Below are 24,035 nucleotides of genomic sequence, written 5' to 3' on the forward strand. Positions count from 1 at the left end.
TGATGTGACTCGGTTATTTACACTTTCGAATAATAGAAGGACTAGGGGGCATTCCATGAAGTTAGCAAATAGCACATTTAAGACTAATCGGAGAAAATTCTTTTTCATTCAACGCACAATAAAGCTCTGGAATTTGTTGCCAGAGGATGTGGTTAGTGCAGTTAGTGTAGCTGGGTTCAAAAAAGGTTTGGATAAGTTCTTGGAGGAGAAGTCCATTAATGGCTATTAATCAATTATACTTAGGGAATAGCCACTGCTATTAATTGCATCAGTAGCATGGGATCTTCTTAGTGTTTGGGTAATTGCCAGGTTCTTGTGGCCTGGTTTTTGGCCTCTGTTGGAAACAGGATGCTGGGCTTGATGGACCCTTGGTCTGACCCAGCATGGCAATTTCTTATGTTCTTATGTAGTGTCTGTCACTGTAGGGGCACAGGTGACTTTTCTCTCTCTTGCACGTTTGACTGGACTGCAGGTGTTTCCAGCTGCTGGGGGGGGGGGGGGGGGGGAGGATGGAGGGCCGTGACGAGACCGGGCACCTGCCAACCCCATCCAACCACGTGGGCCTCGCCAGCGAGCGCGGCCGCCCCCACCTCCGATGTCCTCCGAACGCAGGCCCGCCGAGCTGCGACATCTCCAAAGCGGTGCGGAGCCAAGCCCACGGCTCCAAGGCCACCCGCTGGCATCCCTTTCTCCATCGAAAAACGTAGGGTCTGCTTAATCTGAAGCAGTTGGGGGACCAGAGCTACGTTCCCCAGAGACTTGTTTCAGTCTGATTCGAGCCGGTGCCGGGCTGTCCGCAGCAACGCCCCCCCCCCATCCCCCCACTGCTGATCCCGTGCCCACGAAATCCTTCCGCATCCTCCTCGGACGCGCCCCCTGGTATCCTCCGGCAGCATCCCGGCACCAGCCAACATTTCTTCTCAATTTTCCTGCAGTTTCTAGTAATGAATTTGGGGGAGGGGGTTTAGTGGCCGGAATTGCCTTTTCATCATGAGAGGTCTAGAACGGGTAGATGTGAATCGGTTATTTACTCTTTCGGATAGTAGAAGGACTAGGGGGCACTCCATGAAGTTAGCATGTGGCACATTTAAAACTAATTGGATAAAGTTCTTCTTCATTCAACGCACAATTAAACTCTGGAATTTGTTGCCAGAGGATGTGGTTAGTGCAGTTAGTGTAGCTGGGTTTAAAAAAGGATTGGATAAGTTCTTGGAGGAGAAGTCCATTACCTGCTATTAAGTTCACTTAGAGAATAGCCACTGCCATTAGCAATGGTTACATGGAATAGACTTAGTTTTTGGGTACTTGCCAGGTTCTTATGGCCTCGTTTGGCCACTGTTGGAAACAGGATGCTGGGCTTGATGGACCCTTGGTCTGACCCAGTATGGCATGTTCTTATGTTCTTATCATCGGCCACTGTCGGTATTTCCCCCGCCCCCTCCCGCCCGCCGTCTCTGCTTACTGTTCTGTACACAGGAGAGAGTCGCCACCTCATCCGGGTCAGTCCAGAGAGGCCGATCCAAGTCCTGCGTTTTGCCTGCTGCTGGAGATGGCAGTTCCCGCTCTGCTTTAACGGACGTCAATCGGAGGCAAAACCAGCGCTGGATCAGCCTCCTCCTGAAACGCACCCGGGCCACCCCGGTGTTTCCTCACCCGGTAAAAGCGAGCCACGGTCTTCTCGTCGGCAACCCGGCCGCTCCGGCCCTCTGGACAGATGGAGGTGCCGAGATTCACACCAGGGTCCCCCAGCCGGTCCCAGACCTGCTCCCGAAGGACGGCAGCCGGGCCTGGGTTTCAGGACCCATCCGCAAGGAATGGTTCCTCGGGCCCACGTGCAGATTTTATTTGCGCTGCTTGGGGATTCCCTGGGAAACCGGATCTGGCTGCGTCCCTCCAGGCCCGGGGCGGTGGCCCCCACCCTGCATTACATCCTGCCCCCTAGGGGCCCGAGGAACGTCCCTCACACGATAAAAAGCCGATTTTGCACATCCGTGTAACGGAGAAAAGCCGTCAGCCAGCGGAGAAGATGAACCCGGTGTGGGGGGCGGAGAGACAGCGTCCCTTCCCGGCTGCTCTGTGTCAGAAACACGGCAGAGTGCTCCCACGCACATGGCATAGTGCGCTCTCTCTCTCTCTCTCTCACACACACACACACACATAATAGAGGGGTCACCACGAAAGCTGAAAATAGCTCCAGAATGTTTTTCTCTGCGGGACTGAACTCATTCCACAGCTCCGTGTGTGATGTTATTTTTAAGCTGACAGATATATATATATATATATACACACACACACACACACACACACTTAAGGAATGCACAAGAACTTGCTCTCCTCTTTCATGTGCTAAAGAAATATCAGAAACCCCAAATGCTATAATCCATGTCAGTCTGAGGCTTCGTTTGGGCCAAGGGTTCGGCCAGAAAACGAAATCTGCATGGCTGGAGTTTCAGAATCTATGAAAATCTGAAATAAAAATATGTTACCTCCAGCGTTGCTAGGGCAACACAGTCGTGTCTGATCCCACAACGAGTACACGATATCGAGGAGGTGAGATGGTTTTACAGTTAAGGTGCATCGCGCTAGGAGCCGTGAGAGCTCCGGGTTCAAATCCTAAACCTCTAGACTTGGCTCTCCCCGCCCGACCCTGAGGGGGGAGGGGTTCACGTAGTCTCTCCCTGTGCCTCGCTTCTAATGCCGGCTCTGCCGCGGACTCCGAGACGCATGGCGAGGATAAAATGACTCATCTGAGGTCACACCAAGAGTCAAAGGCAGAGAAGAAAATTATTACTTACCTGCTAATTTTCGTTCCTGTAGTACCATGGATCAGTCCAGACCGTGGGTTATGTCCCCATTCCAGCAGATGGAGTCAGCCAAAGCTTTGAGGGGGCGTCACCATAAGTACTACTACCCCCTCTGCAGGAGTTCAGTATCGAGTATATCAAAGCCCGAGTAAACAAACAAACCCCCGTATTGGATCAAGTTTAAAGTGAACGGCAACAAACAGCCGCACACCCAAAGAATGAACTGTAACCCTCCCACCAACGGGTAGGAGGACATGAAGACAGCACGCCAACCCCAAGAGGGACTGCGAAATACAGTGAGAACTGAGAAATCGTGAAAAACAGGAATGATCACTATCGCCCCATAGAAGACAGCTGAGCAGGATTACAACCCAGAAGTGGTGGGCGTCTGGACTGATCCATGGTACTACAGGAACGAAAATTAGCAGGTAAGTAATAATTTTCTTTTCCCTGTACGTACCTGGATCAGTCCAGACCGTGGGATGTACCCAAGCTTCCCTAAACCGGGTGGGGTCCTGCGAGGCCTGCTCGGAGAACCTGCTCGCCAAAATGCCCAGAGACAGAAGAGGCGAGGTGCAGACGATAGTGCCTCGAGAACGTGTGTAACGACTTCCAGGTGGCCGCACGACAGATTTCCTGTGGGGAGACCGAGCGAGTCTCCGCCCAGGAAGCCGCCTGCGAACGCGTAGAATGCGCCCCGATGCCGGGCGGGGGAGTCCGCCCCGCCCCAGCGTAAGGAGCGGCAATGCTGGCTTTCAGCCATCGGGCCACGGTCGTCTTTGAGGCCTGGGAACCCTTCCGAGGACCGGGCCAAAGTACGAAGAGATGGTCGGAAGTCCGGAACTCATTCGTAGCCTCCAGATAGATACGCAGAGCGCGCTTGACATCCAGAAGTCGGAGAGCCCTTGGTTCAGACGACGAGAAAGACGGCAGTTCCACCGTCTGATTCACATGGAACGCAGACACCACCTTCGGAAGGAAGGAGGGAACAGTGCGGAGCGAAACTCCGGAGTCAGAGAAGCGGAGATAGGGTTCTCTACGCGACAGGGCCTGCAGTTCCGAGATGCGTCGAGCAGAGCAAATGGCCACCAGAAACACTGTCTTGAGAGTGAGGTCCTTAATCGTCGCATTGCGCAATGGTTCGAACGGAGGTTCCGACATAGAGCGGAGCACGAGGTTAAGACTCCAAGCGGGACAAGGTTCCCGGACCGGAGGTCGCAAGTGCTTGACACCCTTGAGGAAACGCATAATATCCGGGTGCGACCCAAGGGCGGCCACCTGAACTCGCAGTGAATTATAGGCGAGCCCCTTGTCTACCCCCGCTTGTAGAAACTGAAGGATCTGAGGAACCGAAGCCTTTGTGGGTCTCGTGTTCTGGTCGGTGCACCACAGTTCGAAAACCTTCCAGACCCGAACGTAGGTCGCCGACGTCGAAGTCTTCTTGGAACGCAAGAGCGTTGACACTCCCGCCTCCTGGTAACCTCGGCAGCGGAGACGTTGCCTCTCAAAAGCCAGGCCGCAAGACAGAGGAGTTCTGCCTGGTCGAAAAATACCGGGCCCTGATGCAGGAGGCGAGGGAGATGTCCCAGGCGGATGGGGCCGTCGATCACCAGTTGGAGAAGGTCCGCAAACCAGGGTCTCCGTGGCCATTCTGGTGCGACGAAGAGCACGAGTCCCCGATGAGCTTCTATTCTGCGGAGTAGTCTTCCCACCAGAGGCCATGGCGGGAACGCATAGAGAAGATGGTCCGGCCACGGGAGCACCAGAGCATCCACACCCTCTGCTCCTCGCTCACTTCGACGACTGAGGAAACGGGGAGCCTTTGCGTTTTGCGCGGACGCCATTAGATCCCTGTGGGGAGTTCCCCACCGGCGAACAAGCAGCTGCATCGCCTCGTCGGAGAGGGACCATTCCCCGGGGCGCTGGCGACTGAGGAAATCCACCTGGACGTTGTCCACGCCCGCGATGCGCGAGGCCGCCAGACGGACCAGATGTCGTTCCGCCCACTGCATCAGCATGGCTGCTTCGAGCGCGACCTGTGGACTGCGAGTGCCGCCCTGCCGGTTGATGTAGGCCACCGTGGTCGCGTTGTCCGATAGGACCCGAACCTCCCGATTCCGTGTAGGCCTCCGTCAGGTCCAAGGAGGCTAGGAACTCCCCTCGATGCACCGCCGCCACCACCGAGCGCAGCGTTTCCATCCGAAACCGAACCACCCGGAGGGATTTGTTGACTTCCTTCAAGTCCAGGATGGGCCGGTAGGAGTCATCCTTCTTGGGTACCACGAAGTAGATGGAATAAGGGCCCAAGCCCACCTCTCTGGAGGGCACGGGCGCAATGGCGCCAATCACCCGAAGCCTGTCCAGTGTCAACTGCACCTCCCTTCGCTTGGAGGCCGATCCGCAGGGGGAGAAAATGAACCGTCCCTTTGGAGCGCGGACAAATTCCAACGCGTAGCCATTTTCTATGGTGTCCAAGCCCCACTGGTCCGAGGTGATCCGCGCCCACTCCTGGTAGAAGAATGCCAGCCGTCCCCCAAACCGGGGGACGGTGGAGTGGGCGAGCCGAACATCATTGGGAGGACTTGGGAGAGGGTTGTCCCGTTCCCGAGGCGGGACGCACAGGCCTACACTCGCGAAAGGAGCGGGACCAGGGCTGTGACCTGGGGGCAGAGGGCCTGAAGACCGCCGGTCTGTAGTTCCTATAGCGCCGTTGCGCCCTGGATCTGGTGCGGGAGGACGAAAATGCCCTGGAGGTCCGGTACCTGTCCTCCGGCAGGCAATGAACTGCGCTTTCCCCCAGTGACTTGATGATCTGGTCCAAATCCTCTCCGAACAGGAACTTACCCCTGGATGGCATGGAACCCAGGCTCGACTTGGAAGTGTCCGCCGCCCAGTTGCGCAGCCATAGGAGGTGACGCGCCGCCACTACCGAGACCATGTCTCGGGCCAGGACCCGAAGCAGGTCATAGAAGCAGGTCATAGGAGGCGTCAGCCCCGTACGCCACCGCAGTTTCCAGCCCATCCGCTTGGGCGGCCTCCTCAGCCGGCAGAACCCGAGAGGGGAGAAGTTGTTGCCCCCAGAGAAGGCGCGCCCTCTGAGCCAGCGAGCTGCACATCACCGCCCGCATCCCCAGCGCGGAGACCTGGAAGACCCGCTGGAGGAAGACTTCCAACTTGCGATCCTGCGTATCCCGGAAGGCCGCGCCACCCATCACTGGTATGGTCGTCCTCTTCGTGACCGCCAACACTGCGGAGTCCACTTTCGGAACCTTGATGAGATCCAGGAAATCCTCTGGTAGCGGATACAGCTTCTCCATGGCCCGACTGACCTTAAGGGAAGCCTCCGGGGCGTCCCAAGCTGCAGGAAGGAATCATGGCTGGGAAAACGCCCGAGCCCTCGGCCGGAGGGCTGCCAGCACCGGATCTCCCTTCTTGGCCGACGAGACGACGGCGGGCGCTACTGGAGCGGGCGGGTCCGGCGGCGGATCGAGATCCAGCTCCTGGATAGTGAGTGGAATAAGTTCGTCCAGCTCTTCCCCCTGGAAGAGACGCAGCGTGTGCGGATCGTCCCCCTCTGAGGTGGAATCCCCTTGGCCCCCTTCTCCCAGGTCCGGCCCAGGATCCAGGTGCGGGCGGGAGGCAGGGTGGCCCCCACACCCACCGGGACGGGGGGGGCCTGAGAGGGAGGCGAGAGCCGCGGGACCTTGGCTGGAGACGGTGCTGCGGGAGCGACAAGGCCCTGCAAATACGCAGTGTGCAGTAACCGTACAAAGTCCGGGGAGAATCCCAGCCTACTCGAGGAAGCCCCGGTGGGGGGGAACCCCGTGGGACCCCGGCCCGTCAGGCTGTTGTCCGGCAGCAAATTCGGTGGAGAGCCCTCGGGGGAGTCCCTGTCATCCAGCGCCGCCTGAGTCCCCTCAGGGCGCTGGGCATGTAAAATGGCCACCGTTCCCGCCAGTAATGGGGGAGGGGCCGGCCCGCGCCGCCCGGGCATGCCTGTCAAAAACGAAAAATTCGCTAAGGGACTGCGACGGGCCCTCCCCCCCGGGGAGGCACCAGGCACAGATCCCCTCACGAGCAATCCGCGATCCCGGCTCACCGCAGGTCGAGCAACGTGCTGACCGCGGCATCGTGAGCACTGCTGACAACGGAGGAGACAGGCAAAATAAACGAAAAGCCTCGGGGGGGGCCGAGAAGGAAAAACGCCGGCGCGGGGGGGCCCGAGCGGCCTGCACTGCCCGCCGATGAAGAACGGCGCCGCGGGGGGGCCCGAGCGGCCTGCACTGCCCGCCGATGAAGAACGATGCCGCGGGGGGGCCCGAGCGGCCTGCACTGCCCGCCGATGAAGAACGATGCCGCGGGGGGGCCCGAGCGGCCTGCACTGCCCGCTGATGAACGGTGCCGCGGGGGGGGCCCTCCTGGCCTCACAACCCGCCAACGAAGATCTCCCCGCTCACCTCCGCAGCCCACGAGGAACCGGCAAAATGGCTGCTGGTGAGTGAGAAAAAAAAAAAAAAAACACGGCGAAGCCGAAGCAGCCACGAGCAAAATCAGCTGTAAAGAAAAAAAACACAGAAGAATGCACTTACCCCGGTTCACAAGGTACAGCTCGCACCAAGAGAGAGAGGAAGGAAGAGACAACGCAAAGGGAAGTCACGCCGTCCCAAATTGAACCCTTTTTAACTTTTTTTTTTTTTTTTTTTTTTTTTTTTTTTTTTTTAAAGTAAAACAAACTTTGGAGGAATCCCTGTCCTCCCGCGCTGCCTGAGTCCCCTCAGGGCGCAGGGGATGCAATATGGCCGCCGTTCCCGCCAGGGATGGGGGAGGGGCCGGCCCGCACCGCCCGGGCAAGCCTGCCAAAAAGGAAAAATCGTCCCAGGACCGCGACGTGCCTTCCCCCCCGGGGAGGCACCGAGCGCAGATCCCCTCGCGCGAAATGCGTGATCCCGGATCGCCGCAGGCCGAACAACGCAACGGCCGCGGCATCGGGAGCGCTGGCGAAAACGGAGCAGGCAGGCAAAAAAAAAATCAGAAAGCCTCGGGGGGGCCGAGAGGAGAAACGCTGGTGCGGGGGGGCCCGATCGGCCTGCACTGCCCGCCGGCTGAAAAACGGCGCCGCGGGGGGGCCTTCCTGGCCTCACAACCCGCCAAAGAAGAGCTCCCTACTCCCTGCTGCAGGCCACGAGGCCGCGGGGGGGCCTTCCTGGCCTCACAACCCGCCGAAGAAGAGCTCCCTGCTCCCTGCTGCAGCCCACGAGGAGCCGGCAAGATGGCCGCGGGAGAGGGAGAAAACGCTGGGAGGCCGGTTCCACCGGCCCCCGCGTCCAAATAAGCTGCAAAAGAAAAATACAGCAAAAACCAATACAACTTACCCCGGTGGACAACAACAGCCTAGTCGCCGGGAAAGGAGAGAGAGAGACAGAGAGACAGCACCAAAAGGAAGCCACGCCTCTCCAATTAAACCAATTAACTTTTTTTTTTTTTTTTTTTTTAAAGAACAAACTTGATCCAAAACAACTAAATATAATAGACAGAGAAGAAAAACCCAATCAAGGGAACAATGGTTACAGGTAATCGGGAGCAAGCCCAGAGTCCCCTACTCGCATCTGCTGGAGTCAGAAGATACTGAACTCCTGCAGAGGGGGTAGTAGTACTTATGGTGACGCCCCCTCAAAGCTTTGGCTGACTCCATCTGCTGGAATGGGGACATAACCCACGGTCTGGACTGATCCAGGTACGTACAGGGAACAGGGGATTAGAACCGAGGCACGGGGGAGGTAAAGAGAATCGACTTAAAGGTCCCTCACATCACAAACACAGAGTTTGCCCAGCCCTTTAAACGGACATTTTAACAGTTATCAGGACAAGCCAGCGACCAACACAATTAAGTGGAGAAAGCATGAACAACCCAGATCTCGCTTGAAAGGTTTCCAGGAAAAGACCAGCCAAGGTCAAAAGATGCAGCTTCTGAGCCAAAATCAGGTCGGACGGGGACAAAAACCACCAGTATTGTCTGCCAGGTCCTCGCCGATGCGGTCAAAGCACCTCGCCCGCGGCGGCGGCGCTGGAGAAGTCAGGGAGCGCGCTGGGGATACTGCGGCGCAGCACTGGGAAGTGACGGAGCGGCGCCGGAGAGCGATGGAGGGCAGGGAATAATAATTGGATTGAATGTCTCTCGCCGGGTCTTTGCAGGGCACCTTCCCGCGGTGAGAGCCCGTTGCATAATATCCGGACCAAATCTCAGGCAGGCAACTACAACCACTGAAGTAGGACAGGAAGCAGAGGGAAAGGATAAAGAGGTGAACGCCCTTGGCACAGCACAAGGGTTAAGGAGAGTGGTGGTGATACCACTCTGAATCTTCAGGCCACGGCGAACCTGTTCATGCACCCACCGCGGCAGCAGACAGGAGCGAATTCAAAAAATAAGAGGATTACCTACAAATTAGATTAAAAAAAAAAGCAGATGATGGACCCTAAACCCTGTATTTAAAACTGCAGGGTATGCAAAGAGAGAGTCTGTACAAAATGGAAGCACAATACAACCGTCAAGAAGGGCATCAGCAGCAAATCTGAGAGACCCAGATCATTCCCGGCATAGCCGGGCTTGCGAACGAGGTTCCTTCCTGTCAAGGGGCGGGCAAAGTGGACCCGAGTGAGAGACTTGTGAAGTGGCCTGAAAGCGCGGCTGGAGAGCAATCCTAGGAGCAAACCCGCCAGGGATGGTGGAAGCTTGCTGAGGAGGATAAGAGAGAGGCCCGTGCACGTTAACCCCGCCGCGTCTTGTCACGCACGCCGGGGGTTTACCCGTGCTGAGCTTTCAGCAAGCCCCGGGGGGTGGGTACAGAGGGGTCAGGCGCCCGACCCCAGGCCTTTTGCAAGGCAATGCTCCGAGCTACCCGGGAATAATCCCACGCCGTGCGTTCGATAACCTAGAGATGAGGAGAGGCAGCTTCCCGCAGCGTGAATCCAGGAACCCCTTCCCGACGGGAGACCTCGTGGAAGAGCGGTGGGCTAGGAGCCAGGGAAACCCGGGTTCAGATCCCGCTGCCCTTCCCTGTGACCTTGGCCAGGTCACTTCATCCTCCGTTGCCTCAGGTACAAACTTAAGGCTGTGAGCCCTCGGGGGGGGGGAGGGACAGGGAAATACTTAACAGTGCCCGAATGTAACTGCTTTGAAGTGTTGAAAAGCAGAATATAAATCAAATTGAAAAAAAAGATATAGGGACACATGTGACCTGTAGGCTGGCAGGAGTCGAAGACGTGACGTCATCCCCCCCTCCCCCACCGAAATGTTCGAGAACAGAGACCTCGACTGATCTTTATCTTACCGACCTCCCGGGGGGGGGGGGGGGGGCCCTGCCAACCGAGGTCTGCTACCGAGTACACTTCACACTAAATAATATCGACTGGAGCACTGCTCATATTACATGGCCAGTGCATTACTGTATGCCCCCCAGACAGACGCGGGGGGGGGGGGGGGAGCGCAGTATCCCCAGCGCGCCTCCCACGGTAAAGGCAGAGAGGACGAGGAGGCAGTGGGGAGGGGGGAGAGTAGGAGAGCGGAGGAGGAGGGCTGGAGAAAGGGGGAAGGAAGATGCCGCGGGGAGAGGCGAGCCGGAGAGCAGCCCGGGCTGGCACTTACTGGGGCAGATGAGCGCCTCCTTGGCCGTGATGCTCTTGTTGCAGGCGAAGCACATGGTCATGCCGGAGATGGTGATGGTGGTGAAGAGATGCCCGTTGGTGTAGCGCGCATCCTTGTCCCTGGCCTCCTTCTCCCGCTCCTTCATCTTCTCTCTCTCTTTATTCTGCCAGGAAAGAGAAAAAATAAAAAAAAATTAAGAGGGTTCGCGTTGTAAGGTCGATGCCAGCAGCACGGTGCCACCCTCCCCCCTCCATCCCAGAAAGAGAGCAACTGGCAGGGGTAGGGAGGATAGCCCGGAGCCGGGGTGGGGGTAGGGTTCGAAGCCCCGCTCCCCCGCACGCGGGGACACCACGGGGGTTAAGCGGGGCGCACACCTGCAGGGCAATCACTCTCTCGTGCTGCCTTCTCAGCTTCCAGCTCATGGCTTGGCAGGGGTGGTGGTGCTGGGAGGCGCAGGCACACCGGCGACCCCCCCTTAACATCTGATCCTCGGTTCCTTTTCAGCTGGATCTCCCCCACCACGCCAGGACCAGAGAAAAAAAAAAACTGCAACCGGGGAGGCCCGACAGCAAAAAACAACTGCCTGCTGGCAGCTTCTCCCCCTTAAGAGCATCCACTACCCTGAGATTCCTCTCTCTACTAGTAACAGGTTAAGGGAAGAGGATAAAAAAAATATATATTCAGCTTTCTGTAACTCCCAGATACTTTTCTAGTTATAACCATGGTAACCATCTGTCAGGGTACTAACATTTTACAGAGCATCAGTATGCCGGAGAGAGCTCTGCAGACACAGAGGGAGGATTCACTGCGGCGCTGAAACCTGGGGACGCAGTGTCCCCCCCATCCCTGCCCCTGAAGGAGGTCAGGGGACACGCGGGGGGGGGGGGGGTCTCTTTCACCCTGAGCAGGGAGACGGTCTGGCTTCCAGTCACTTGCCACCCCCTCACCCCCCCTTCCCTCCCACTGCATTTGCAGACAGACAGACAGACAGCTCCCGCATTGCTTAAGGCAATCGGAACTACAGATCCACAGATGCAACGGGGATAAAAGCAGGACCGGATCCGCCTGTCCCTCAGGACACGGGGCTTGTTGGCGACCCTTACCCTAGGAGGGGTGCAGTGGTCAGCAAGTAACAACATAGGATAGGATGCGTCAATGAGGAGTGGAGAAGGCACAACGGTGGGTGGGTGGCCTGCATTAAATGCAGTAAAAAGCAATACATGCAGAGGACGGGCAGCAGGTGAGCAATAAAGACTGCCATAAACCCGGACGCTGCAGGCAACGAACAGGGCGCCGGGCCTTACGCGAGCAACCACCCCATGCACCCTGAGGGTTTTAGTTTTTTTTTTTTTTGACTACTCTACTCCTAAACCTCCTCCCCCACAAAGCAGCTTGGACCAGGGCCTGATCAGATTTGCAAATCGATTTCCCAACGCGGCAGCGGGCAAAGCACGTGCCGGGCCCACGAAAGCAGGCTTCTTCCTCCCGCGCCGAGGGCAGGGGCAGGGGCACTCCCCCCCCTCCCCCCTCCCAGAACAGCTCCACGTCCACAGCCACCCGCTCAGGATTCGGCACGGGCAGGTACAGGCCCGCAGACGTCCCCCACCCCACCGGTATATAGCGGGATTGGTAGGGAGCTCCAGGCCTGGGTCTTGGCGAGCTGCCCTTGGGTCGAAGGCGCCCCAGCGGTTGCACGATGGCAGGAAACCAAAGCATCTGTGCCTTTAAGTCAGACGCCACTTCGGTCACAGCCTGGTGGGAAGGGGCTGGGGGAAACGCGGTGCCCCCCCTCGCCGTGGCAGGAAGGGGCTGGGGGAAGTTCGGGGAAGCAGCAAGACAACAGCAGGCCCGGACGTCTTAACTGGGAGCCACGCGCCAAGACGACGAATGTCATTATCCCCCCCTCCCCAGCCCTTTGGAGAGAGAGAAAGAGAGGAATATTTCACTGTGCAAATACAAACTTCAACCTTTTGGGTGGCCGGCCTCTTGCTGCTTTTCTGACGACAGCTTCTCAGTTTACTGGTTAAAAGTTATTATTTGTTTTAATCTCAAGGGAACGCACGCCAAACTCTCTCTCTCTCTCTCCGTAGGTCATGCCAGACCGTGCACTCCCGCCCTGGGCACAGGACTATCCGATTACACGATCCTTTCTGAGCCTGGCGCGCTGTTCCCACCCCGCAGGAGTTTGCACGAGTGCGCAGCAAGAGTCACTTTAGCCGGTTAAAAAGAAAAGAAAAAAACGCAATACGACCCAGGAACCCCTCAGCATTATCCACGCGCAGGGCAACCTGATAAGTGAGCTTACACTACTGGAACTTGAAAAAGACGCACGCAACCCGTTTCAGCCGAAAGGAAGGATCTGAAGAGGAGGTGCGTGAGTCAGCGCTCGGCGGCTCCCACGTGCCAGCCTCGGGCTGCGGTACCGTAGGCTGTCGCAATCTTCCCCCTGCCAAGGACGGGGAAACAATGAGCCGGCTCTCTTTCAGCCCACCGGACCCTCGTAACTCAAAAAACACTTAATTATTAAAAGGAGGTACTTCCAGCCCCCCCCCCCCCCCGATGGGTAGTGCTACAGAAGGCATAGCACTAGGTGTGCTCCAAAGCAGAAAACTTAATTTTATAAGCTTGCCGGATTTGGGGGGGGGGGGGGGGGGGCATCTCGCTTCCAGGGGTTGTGCCCGAAGGGGGCCTGCGGCTTCTGGGTGCCCCCCCCCTCTCCAAGGAAGGGGGAGGGGAAATAAATGCTCTCCAGTTTTATGCCAACCCCCGCATCGGAGAGACACTGGACTTTCAAAGGCAATCTTCACGTAATTGTAACAATCTCTACCTGTACCCTATGTAGCGACCCAGGGGGGGCCTGGGTTTGCCGCGACTCACCAAAGCCACCACCAGAATAACTGCCCCAAAGAGAGCAGCTCCGAAGAGGCTGATGACTGGCAACATTGGTGCATAGTAACATAACCTAGTGATGACAGCAGAAGAGGACCAAAATGATCCATCCAGTCTGTCCAGCAAGCTTATGGCAATATCTGCGGCGCTGTGCAGCTTACCCCCATGTTTCTCTTTTGCTGGGTGAGGAGCCTTCTTGAAAATTCAGCCCGAGCTGCTTGATGAGCTTTGCTTATGGACTTGGCCATAGAAGCCCGTCCTGTGATTTTTCACTTATGCCTGCGTATCAGTGCCCCAGACTGTAAGAGTCGGGTCCCGTATTGGTGGTCACCTGAATCCAATTCCTCTTCCAGTCACCCCCAACCCCCTCCGTCACAGCGGAGAGCGAGGTTGGAGTTGGAGTTGCATCAAAGCATCAAGGCTTATTGGTTAAGGGTAGTAATCCCTAAGCCTTCTGTTAAGGGCAGTAACTGCTGCTCTGTGCAGGTTACCCCCATGCTGATCAGCTCCCCAGATCGTACATGCAGGGGTCTCGGTGCTTGCTGCCTGAACCCAATTCCCTTTCCCCCCTGCCGCTGAAGTGAAGAGCAATGATGGAGATGCATCAATGGTATGAAGGCTTATTGGTTAAGGGTAGTAACCGCCCTACCAGCAAGTTACCCCCATGCACTCTTTTCTTCATTTCCATCCTCTTAACCTTTAAAGATCCAGAGTGTTTCTCCTATGCCCCTTTGAAATCTTTCACTGTCTTCGCCACCTCCTCCGGAAGGGCATTCCAGGCCTCCACCCCCCTCTCCGTGAAGAAATATTTCCTAATGTGGGTTCTGAGTCGTCCTCCCTGTAGTTTCATTTCATGACTCCTAGTTCTTCTGATTTCTTTCCAATGGAAAAGGTTCCAAGTTCATGCATCATTAAAACCTCTCAGGTATCTGAAGGGCTGGATCACATCTCCCCTGCACCTCCTCTCCTCCAGGGTGTACATATTCAGATCCTTCAGCCTCACACCATTTTGGTTGCCCTTCTCTGGACCGCCTCCATCCTATCTCTCTGTCCCTTTTGAGATACGATCTCCAGAAGTGAACACAGTACTCCAGGTGCGGCCTCACCTGGAAGGGGAGTATCACCTCCTTTTTCTTATTCCTCTCTCTATGCAGCCCAGTATTCTTCTGGCTTTAGCTATCGCCTTGTCACATTGCTTTGCCGTCTTCAGATCGCTAGACACCATCACCCCAAGTTCCCTCTCTCGCTCCATGCCCAACAGCCCTTCACCCCCCATATCACATACAGCTCTTTTGGATTACTGCACCCCAGATGCACGACTCTGAACTTCTTACCACTGAATCCCAGCTGCCAAATCTTCGACCACTCTTCAATATTTCTTATATCATTTTTCATTCTCTCTGCTCCATCAGGTGTGTTGACTCTTTTGCAGATCTTATCATCCGCAAATAGACAAACTTTACCTTCTATCCCTTCCGCAGTGTTGCTCATAAAGATACCGAACAGAGCCAGTCCCAACACCGATCCCTGTGGCAGTCCCCTTAACACCGTTTTCTCTTCAGAGTGGGTTCCTCTCACCATCACACGCTGTCTCCTATCAGTCAACCAGTTTGTAATCCACGCCACCACCTTGGCGCTCACTCCCAAGCTTCTCATTTTATTCACAAGCCTCCTATGCGGGGCCGTATGAAAAGCTTTGCTGAAATCCAAGTAAATCACATCGAGCGCTCTTCCTCGATCCAATTCTCTAATCGCCCAATCAAAAAAAAAAAAAAAAAAATCAATCAGATTTGCGTGAATCCATGCTGCCTCGGGTCCAGCAAGCCGCCAAATTGTAGCTCGATCGTTCACTAACCTTTCCTTCTGCAGCGTCTCCGTTAACCTTCCCCACCACCGAGGCGAGGCTCGCCGGCCTGCGGGTTCCAGCCTCCTCTCTGATCCTACCCCCGCGGCACCGCTCCCGTTACCAGGGATCTACTGAACAGGTCCCTTCAGCGGACCCGCCAGCGCATCTCTGATCTTCCCGTCACCGTTTAACCGGGTCAACTCTTCCCTGGCCAGAAATGGGACCCATATTTTTTTTTTTTACAAAGGGTGGGAGAGGGACAGGTATGAGGGGAAGGGGAAGACCGGGGTCTGGATTTGGATTGGAGGGGTGGGGGGGTGGGATTACATATGGCTTGGAACGTCCGCGTGGAGCGAAACGTCATGGACGTGACCCCCTGTAATTACGCGCTTCAGCACTGTTGCGTTAACATGGAATTCGTGCTTCCTTTAACAAGAAACCAGGAGCGGCTGAGCCCGGCGAGCCAGGGCGATCAGGCTCCCACGTGGCTTGTGAGGAATGGACACCAGGAGCTGAGACAGTGAATGCCAGGTGGATGGGGGAGGGGAAGGGGCGCTCCTTCCATCTTTCTCAGCGTCCCGTTCCCCCCCACCCCCGGTTCTGATTTGGGGTAACCCACCCCCTCCCCCCCATATAGCAGAAACCACACCATGGACTGCAGGTTCCAAATCTCCCCACCCCCCACCCAGCGGCCTGCAGCTAGAGGCGGGAAATTCCCGGGAAAACAAGGAGGACCTTTATCTGTGGGGAATCTGTCCGATTCGGAGGATTAGACGGGACAGAAAGGCAGAATTATTGCAGTTTGACAAGACCTTATTCTGTCTTTGCACACGCAGACAGGTGTCCGCGAGTGTTACGTGCACACAGGCCTCTCTGCGCCCATAAATATCCGTGCTCTCCGTTCCCATCGTCAGCAAAACCGCTCTTACTGCCTTGACATCAAATGCACTCTCTGTTCAACCTTAATCCCAGACCCTGTAATCTTGTTTTCACAGGGATCCATCCCTGCCATACGCCCTTTTCCTCTAACCCGCTGCTCGTCATCCAGCTAACCACTAATTTGGAGTTTGCAGAGACTTCTGGCCGTTCCCAGTGCCAAAAAAAAACCCCCCGATGCAGGACCCGGGGTAGTGCGGCATTCGATGGCAAGACCCTCCACGGGGAGGGGCGGGGAAGTCACAGAACAAAGCCCTCTCTGTCCTAGCAGCCCAGCCTCCCTCCCATGGTTCCTGGTGCATGAGCCGCTTTGTAAAAAAAAAACACAGAAAAAGGTCTCAGAGTTTAACAAACATTTATCTACGAGAGAGTAAAGGTCTCTCGGTTTAATGACCTTATACGTAAAGCAGGATTAGCCAGTCCGTTTTTTTTTTTTTTAATTATTAAATGTGCAGAACCTCCCTGCGTTTAATAAACGTGTGCATCACTGCTTCAACTACTTATCACTCCTATAGCGCGACTCCATGCACACCCTGCTGCCTAAACGCACAGAAGGGACAGTCCCTGCTCTGTAGAGCTTACGATCTAATCAGGACAAACATACAGGGCAAGAGAGAGACTTTGGACAGCTCATTTATTAAGAAAACCAACAAGGCAGTGAACCTGTTAATCGGGGGATTCAGATTTAAAGGCAGCCGCAGACAGGTGGGATTTTAGGCTGGATTTAAACACGGCGAGAGAGGGAGCAGGACGCACCAGCTCAGGAAGGTTATTCCATGCACACGGGGTGGGGAATTGGCAGTAGGGGAGTCCTCTGAGCAGCACAGGTCTCCCACCGATCCAGCTCCCTCCACCGTGCATATTTCATTTTGTGATCCGCCTCGTCCTAAATTTTGCGTGTGCGCAGAATACAAATCTTTTAAAACAATAAAAAAAAAAAATAAGCGGGAGGTGACAAGCGTGTGGATAAGCGTGTTCAGAAAGGGAGCATACACATGTATACAGGGGACCCCCCCATGTACAAGGCAGGGCAAAGGTCTCTGCATAAAATGAACGCACACACCCACACCCACAGAGGGTCAAATGAGAACAGCGGCTTCCCACTGCAGGGTATCGGGGTGAAAGAAATGGTCACCCTCTTTGTCCGGACGAGTATCTAGGGGAGAGGTTTTGTTAAGGGCAGATCTGGACACCAGAACACAGCAGCGCAGGCGGTTCTGAGAAGCGCAGGGTCTCCGTCCTCCGTCTGGGTGGAAGCTGGTCCCGGAGAGGGGGGCTCTAACTTTATTCCGAGGGTTGGCGAACACCGCTCTTTGGGAGTTGCGGATGAGCGTGAGAGAGAAATGGGCAGACCAGGCTCCGAGGGGAGCGCGACGGGCCACTTCTGCTGCTAGATCCAGGCGCTGGATCCCCCCCCCCCCCCCCCGTGCACACCCAGCATGCCTGGGGGGGGGGGGGGGGGTCAGGCCACCTCTTCATCGCCCTGGTTTGCTACCTGGAGACCATCGGAGGCCGTCACCCCCAGGTCTTTTCCTGGCCGGTACACATCAGCCTCTCACCTCCCCCCTCCCCACTGATTCCCCCCCCAAAGCAGGGACTGCAGGTCCACGGCCAGCATGGGGATAAAGCCTGCGCTTCGTGACCCGGAGGCAGCCGTCACCCCTTGGTGTTTCAGAGGAATCCAATCCCACCCACCCCCCATCTCGGAGGCCGTTGCTGGAGGTTGGGATCGTGCCGGGCGAATGGGTCTGGGCTTCCCTGCAGCGGTCCGGCACCAGGCGGCCAACCAGTAACAGGGCCGAGTGGGACGCTCGACCGGGGGGGGCACGTGGACGCCCTCCACTGTAAGCCGCCTTCCCGGACAGGTTCACCACCATCTTAGGTTTCTGTGTTGGGAGCCTTCAGTTCTTCTCCTCGCTGAACCCCCCCCCCCCCCCCTTCCCTCCCGAGTCCCACATCTGGCTGACTTCAAAGGTGATGGAAGGCGGCCGACAGGGAGGGGCCCCCCCGACCTCAAATACGGGAGAGAGAGCGAGAGAGATGGAATCGGTCTCTGGGACCACCCGGGGTGCTTTCCGACTAAATTCCTCTTCTAGCCGAAGTCAAACAGAAGAGAGGATTTACAGGGCAGCGGCGCAGGAGCTCAAGGGCAAAACTTTCCGAAGAGATCCCCCCCCCTCCCCCCCCTCCCCTGCGCCTGCGGTGCCGGGCACGGATTTGCTCCGAGCAGCCGGAGGTCACCCCCACCCCCTATGTCTGAGCAAAGCTGCCGTTCCCCAGGACGAAGGCCTGACCTCCCGCTCGTGGCCCTTCATCAGATCGATGGCCGAAACCCTACATCAATAATCCGGCTTTGCCAAGCAGTCCCAGGCCTGACCTGGCTTTCATCTTCTCGCGGCTGCCCGATTCCTTTCAGATACTCTGTCCTTTTTAGTGCAAGGGAAAAAAATAAAATAAAATAAAAAAAAGGACTCGTATTTGCTTTGTCCGTCGGTGCACACAATCCCTGGCAAGCGATTTCACCTCCAGCGACCGCGTTTTCAGAATAGGGGTCTCTATCTATCCAGGCTGGAAACCCAAATAACAGTGTCCCATTAAACTTGTGGATTTAGCCCAAAATTTAATTAAATAAAAAAAAACCAACCCCCAAAATTTAAAAAGCATTCGCACAAATTGCTCTGCAGTTCTTTGCTTACGCCCCCCCTCCCCGCCCCCCAGTTTCTTTTCAGGTTACCAAAAGGATGTAAAAAGGTTGACCCGCGGCTCAGGGTGAATCTCACGTCGAGGCAGCAAAAGGCAGGGCGGCCTGCGAAGGGTCCCCCCGATTCTCCGGGGCCCGCGACAGCTCCGGGCAGGGGCAGGGCCGGAGACTCGCATCACGCCGGCCAGGGAGGGGGAAATAAGAGAAACCCCGGCAGAAGGCGAGGACGGGGGTGCTGCACGGGCGAAAGCGCGCGGCTCGTGCTCAGGAGGGACCCGCCTGTTGCTTTTTATGCCCCTTCCGGAAGTCTCGGGTGCTTTTTTTTTTTGGTTTAGCCCCTAGCGTCGTGCGCCCTCTGGCCAAGCCGGCCTCTGGCCGCTGTGCTAAGGCGGGAGGAAGAGGGGGTGTCGCGGTATCTCCAGGACACGTGTACCTAGCGGGTTTCCCATAGGCACGAGATGGGGGGAGGGGACGACTCTCTTTAGCACCTCCGGCCTCTTTGCTGCTTCTTGTTCCAGGAGGCTCCGGACGAGAACCGGGAAAGAGAGAGTTGTTAAGCCCTGGAAAGTCAACCAAAAGCCGATTAGAAAAAAAAGTGCACATTTGCAGCTTTCCAGGACGCCCTGTATTTCTGCGGCTCACGGCCCAAACGTTTCTCCTTAGTAATTAGCTCTCTCTATATTTATAATCTATCTTGTAACTGGCCTGGTGATGACCCGACACCTGCAATTTAAGGGTTAAGTGCCGCTGGGTCCCGCGCTACAGGGCCGGGTCATTTTATTAATATTCTCGGGAGGAACCAGCAGTCATTTAGTCCCCAAAAAAGGCCATTTTTTCCTCTGGCATGGGGGATCGGTCGCCGCGTCTCGCTGCTGGTGAATGACCTGCAGTGCCAAGGGGAGCCCCTGCCAGGGAGCCCAAGCGAGGACACCGGGCACAGGCCCAAGCCATTGTCCCTACCTCTCGGCTCAGAGCGCCTTGTTTATTTAAACAAGCCAGGGCCCCGGTTCAATTGAAAAGGCAAACAGCGCAGATCCCAGGGCTGGCCCTCAGCAGGCGCTTCCCACACCCTCCTCCAAACAGCAGTCCTGCAAGGGCCGTGACCCTGAAACTGTAGAAAGGAGCGAGGAAAGGGGAGGACAGGAAAGAAGAGGATGGGGAGGAGCAAAGGGGAGAGGGAAACAGCAGGTAAAGAGGGTTTGATAGGAGCCAGAGGCCTGACCACAAAGGAATTACCACGTCAGCCCGCCGAATACTAAAATTAATTGCAAGAAAAATAAAGCAGCCGAACAGAAACGGCTAACCAACGTTTACAGGCTACTTGAGGGCTCTTCCTCAGGTTCAGACTCGGGGCATGACTAGCCAAACAGCCTCCAGTGTTATAAGGCAGCACCCCCCGGACTAGGCCTGGGCTGATATGCATCCTGCCCTAAGGCCCTACGGTGAGAGAGGAGAGATACACAGAGGAAAGGAGAGAGTCGGGGCTCCTGGGGGAGACAGTCTGCTTTCCCAGCAAGTATCCCTTCGCTCTTTTCTTGCCATAAATCCTCCTGCAGTTGGTTGGGGGAAGGTCGGGGGTGCTCTCTGTAGCCAGCTGCTTCACAGCAGCAGACGACGGCACAGCCTGATGAGCCAGCACAAGCTCCTGATGTGCTGGAGAGAGATCAGGGGTTATTTTCTTCATTTCGGAGGGCGCAGCAATACATGTCAGCACTATACATTCTCGGAGAGGCTTTCTAATTCTCTAAAGTCAATATTCCTCTTTAAGAGCCTGGAAACCCATGCATGTGCACAAGTGGCTTTGAAACAGGTCAGTGGTGCAGCGGGAAGGCGATATTTTGTTTTCATGTCTGTGTCCTGCTGGGTTTTTTGCTAAGCATCCTGCAAGCTGTTGTTCTCTGGACACAGGATTTCTCCCTGTTGCAAGACTTCCAGTAAGGGAGTCGCTTTTTGAATCAGAGAGGAAATGAATCAATCCAACTCCCCCCCCCCCCTGCCGGCCATGGGGTATGTTCACAGCCTTGGCCGTGACAGCCCGCGACGACGCCGGGAGCCTGCCTTCTCCTCTGGATCCTGGAGCAGCCCACCTCCAGAACAGGGATCCTCTCGCCGGAGGATGTGTGTGTGTGTGTGTGGGGGGGGGGGGGTCACGGACATCTTTGGAAGGGGGACAAGCACCCAAGGATGCATCGAGCGTCCTCAGACCCCACTGGGTTGCTGGGGTTTGAATCTGTGCTGCCGGTGCGCCCCCGTCAGTGCCTCCCTAGCCGAGCTGTCATGCATTCTGGGAGTTAGGAGGGTGGGGAGGAAATGATGAAAGAACGAGCTGAAAAAAAAACAACCAAACAAATAAAAAACCCCAGAGCAGAAAGGCCCCTTCCTTAGGACTTGGGAGTCAAGCACTCGATCCAACTGCTCCCCGAATCGTCCGAAATGCCATCTCTCCCGCGCACTAAGCCGAGGCCGCGCATGTCGGCGAGCTCCACGTGACGGGAGTACGACGCCATTTTCCAGATTAGGCGCCAATGAATCCTGCAGCGTGGTGGTTTCCCTCATTCCGTCTCTCTGCCACTTTTGTCAGACGTAGGGTGGATTGAACTCGAGGTGTGCGCGGTGGTGGTGGGGGGGAGGGCTTCAGTGTATGTAACTGACAGTCCACAGTGCCTTTCCATCTGCTGCCTTTATCTGAGCCAAGGCCTCTCGCGCTGCAGCCTCTGCCCCCTAGGCCTATAACATCTGTGCCCCTGACTCTGAATCAGGGCCTCTCACTGTAACCTTGGAGCCAATAACTCTCTTATCAGGGCCAAGCAGCTGGCAGCCTCTCTCTCTCTCGAGCAGGGGGAGCCAGGGTTCAAATCCCGCTTCTCCCAGTTATGCTCCTTGGGATTTTGGGCACGTGACGTCACACCGTCCGTTGCCTGGGGAGTTAACGTGAGATCGTCAGCCCTCTCGGGGGAGGGAACCTACCTGCTCTATCTGAACTGCAACTGGCTTTGAGTCCAAGCTTGCAAAGGCAAGTTATTCAATCCTAAGGGCGCCTGAACCCTGATGGGTTCCCCGGCAGACTCCAGCACCGCCACAAGGCTCAATACGCCCAGTCAGCACGGAGCCAAGCTGACGGGGGAGGGGGGGGTGAGGGGAAAGGAATCCCCGAGTGCGTGCCTTCAACACAGACAACTGCTTCGAGCCCACATCGCAACGCACACGGCCTTGATGCGCCGGATTCCTCTTGTATTCACACCCGACGGGTGTGCACCCGTCTGTACGTCCCACTGTCCATGCATAACTTAGGTGAATGCTTCCAGTTCCTGCCGGACATCGATTCTTCTGCCAGTCACGTCTTTCTCATTAAATGCGTGGCCCATACTGAGCAGAACTGGGGTGGGGGAAGGATTTGAACTTACGGGGGTGCACATTTTCAAAAGGTTCAAGATCTTACAGGTCCATATTCAAAGGCATTTAGGCAGCTAACTCAGAAGTTCTCTCTTCCACTTTTGTTGGATGTACGATGGATACCTCATGATGGCCAAATGCAGACTTCTGAATATTTGAGGCAGTTGTCTGACTAAAATTTAGCTGGAGAATGTAGGGGTGTTCCAATGTCGTTCTCGGAGGAGTTAGGTTAGCCAGAAGACCTAACTGGCTAACTCCAGTCATGCCGGAGAGCTGTCCTAAAGTTAGCCGGATAAACTGGCCTTTCTTTTAGACGCTGGTCTATATTCAGTAGTGCGGCTGCACCGCTGAATATCCCGGAAATGTTTATCCAGCTAATTTTGCAATCCAGGCAGTGACTGAATATTGACCTCCTAGTTTTTGGAAATAGGCCTAAATTGTCCCTTTCGAACATGCACTAGGACCTCATGCCTACAACTCGGCTCCTAGTTTCACTAAGCACCTAACTGTAGGAGCTTAAAAAGTGGGTGGCTTTCAGGGGCGGAGTTAGGGTGGGGGAGATAAAATTAGGAGCTTTACTCAGATTTCCAGTACTGGGCACCTAATTTAGGAGCGTAATTCTAGGCAAATGAAGTGCAGGCCTGAATTCAGGAGCCGAAGTTTTAGGTCCAAAATTTAGGTGAATTTTCAGCTGAAAACTTAGGAGCTCCACTTGTATTTTATGGTTTTATTAAATATCAGCCTCATGACCTCCGCAACCTGAACTGAAGCAGGAATGGAAACGCAGGCCCTGCTGTTTTATCCTCATCCCGCTGTTGAGTGGTCTCCACCGGACATCTCAAAACAGCAGAATCCGTGTGCGTGGTGAAGACATCCTGTGAGGAAGGCAGCCAGAACGCACAGCACTGAAAACCTGCACGAAACCAGAATCCGCATCCATGCAACATGCGTACGAGTGGCATTAACTGGAAATGCGCACAGAAATTATTTGATGCAATCTTGTTTTGTTTTGTTTTTTTGAGTGACAACAGAACTGCAGGGAAATTGAGAGATGAGAGGCAGGGTTTTAAAGGAATCTTAAAAAGTGTGTGTATGATTGGGGAAGGATCACAGAGCCTGCACAGTGCAGATCACCGACAGTCTCCAGGGAAGGCTGTGGGTTCGGCAGATGAACAATGGCCTGGAGGAGTCAGCACTGTCTCCCGTCTCTGCTCCTTATGTGTGTGTAACTCATCAGACATGGGAAGTGGGTTCTGTTCCAGGCCAGCAGCAGCAGCCGCCACCACATGAAACAAGAATGAGGGTGGAGGAGGGAGGCAGGAACGGAGAGAAGAGATAGGAGAGAGAAAACTCTGTGGCTGTACAGCACTGTGTACACCGATGGCACTTTATAACTAAAACACTCATCGCTCAGGCTGTACGGCGCTGCGTACGCCGACGGCGCTTTTCTAAACTAAAAGGGATGCTAGAAAACCTCACGCACGGCCCCACCCCGAGCCGTCATACGTGGTCAGAGCATGCGGACCAGGGATTACATGCTCAGAGGGTTCTCTGATGAGGAGCGCATGACCGATGAGATAATTGCATCTCTTTTCCTCCTCTCTCTCTCTCTCGCTCTGCGGGTTGTTTTTCCCTTCAAGGAGGAAGAAGGGGAGAGAAAAAAACAAACAAAAACCCAAGTTACTGAAATGAGAAAGCCAGAGCCTGGCCTCTGAGAAGGCAGCAGAAAGTAAAGGGCCAGCAGAGCGACAGGCGCCAGGCGGCAGGTGATGGTAAAGGTGCACTTGGGGCTCCAGAAAATCTTAACTCAGGTGGGAGCACAAC

General features: G+C 55.6%; 1 protein-coding gene across 6 annotated transcripts in view; it reads right to left on the reverse strand.

The window, feature by feature from the left end:
* Positions 1-24,035, reverse strand: part of ARHGEF2 (Rho/Rac guanine nucleotide exchange factor 2) — a 119,232-nt gene that overhangs the window by 31,824 nt on the left and 63,373 nt on the right. For 3 of the 6 annotated variants that reach the window (XM_029579431.1, XM_029579430.1, XM_029579432.1), the window contains one exon: positions 10,447-10,609. In XM_029579431.1, the coding sequence (XP_029435291.1) occupies positions 10,447-10,609 (163 nt within the window). Of the gene's footprint in view, positions 1-10,446; positions 10,610-10,820; positions 10,953-11,549; positions 11,912-12,413; positions 12,570-24,035 lie in introns of those variants that run through there. The other 3 variants (XM_029579434.1, XM_029579433.1, XM_029579435.1) reach the window with 3 other exon arrangements.

Source organism: Rhinatrema bivittatum, chromosome 16, assembly GCF_901001135.1.
Source record: "Rhinatrema bivittatum chromosome 16, aRhiBiv1.1, whole genome shotgun sequence".
In the NCBI taxonomy this organism is placed as follows: domain Eukaryota; kingdom Metazoa; phylum Chordata; class Amphibia; order Gymnophiona; family Rhinatrematidae; genus Rhinatrema; species Rhinatrema bivittatum.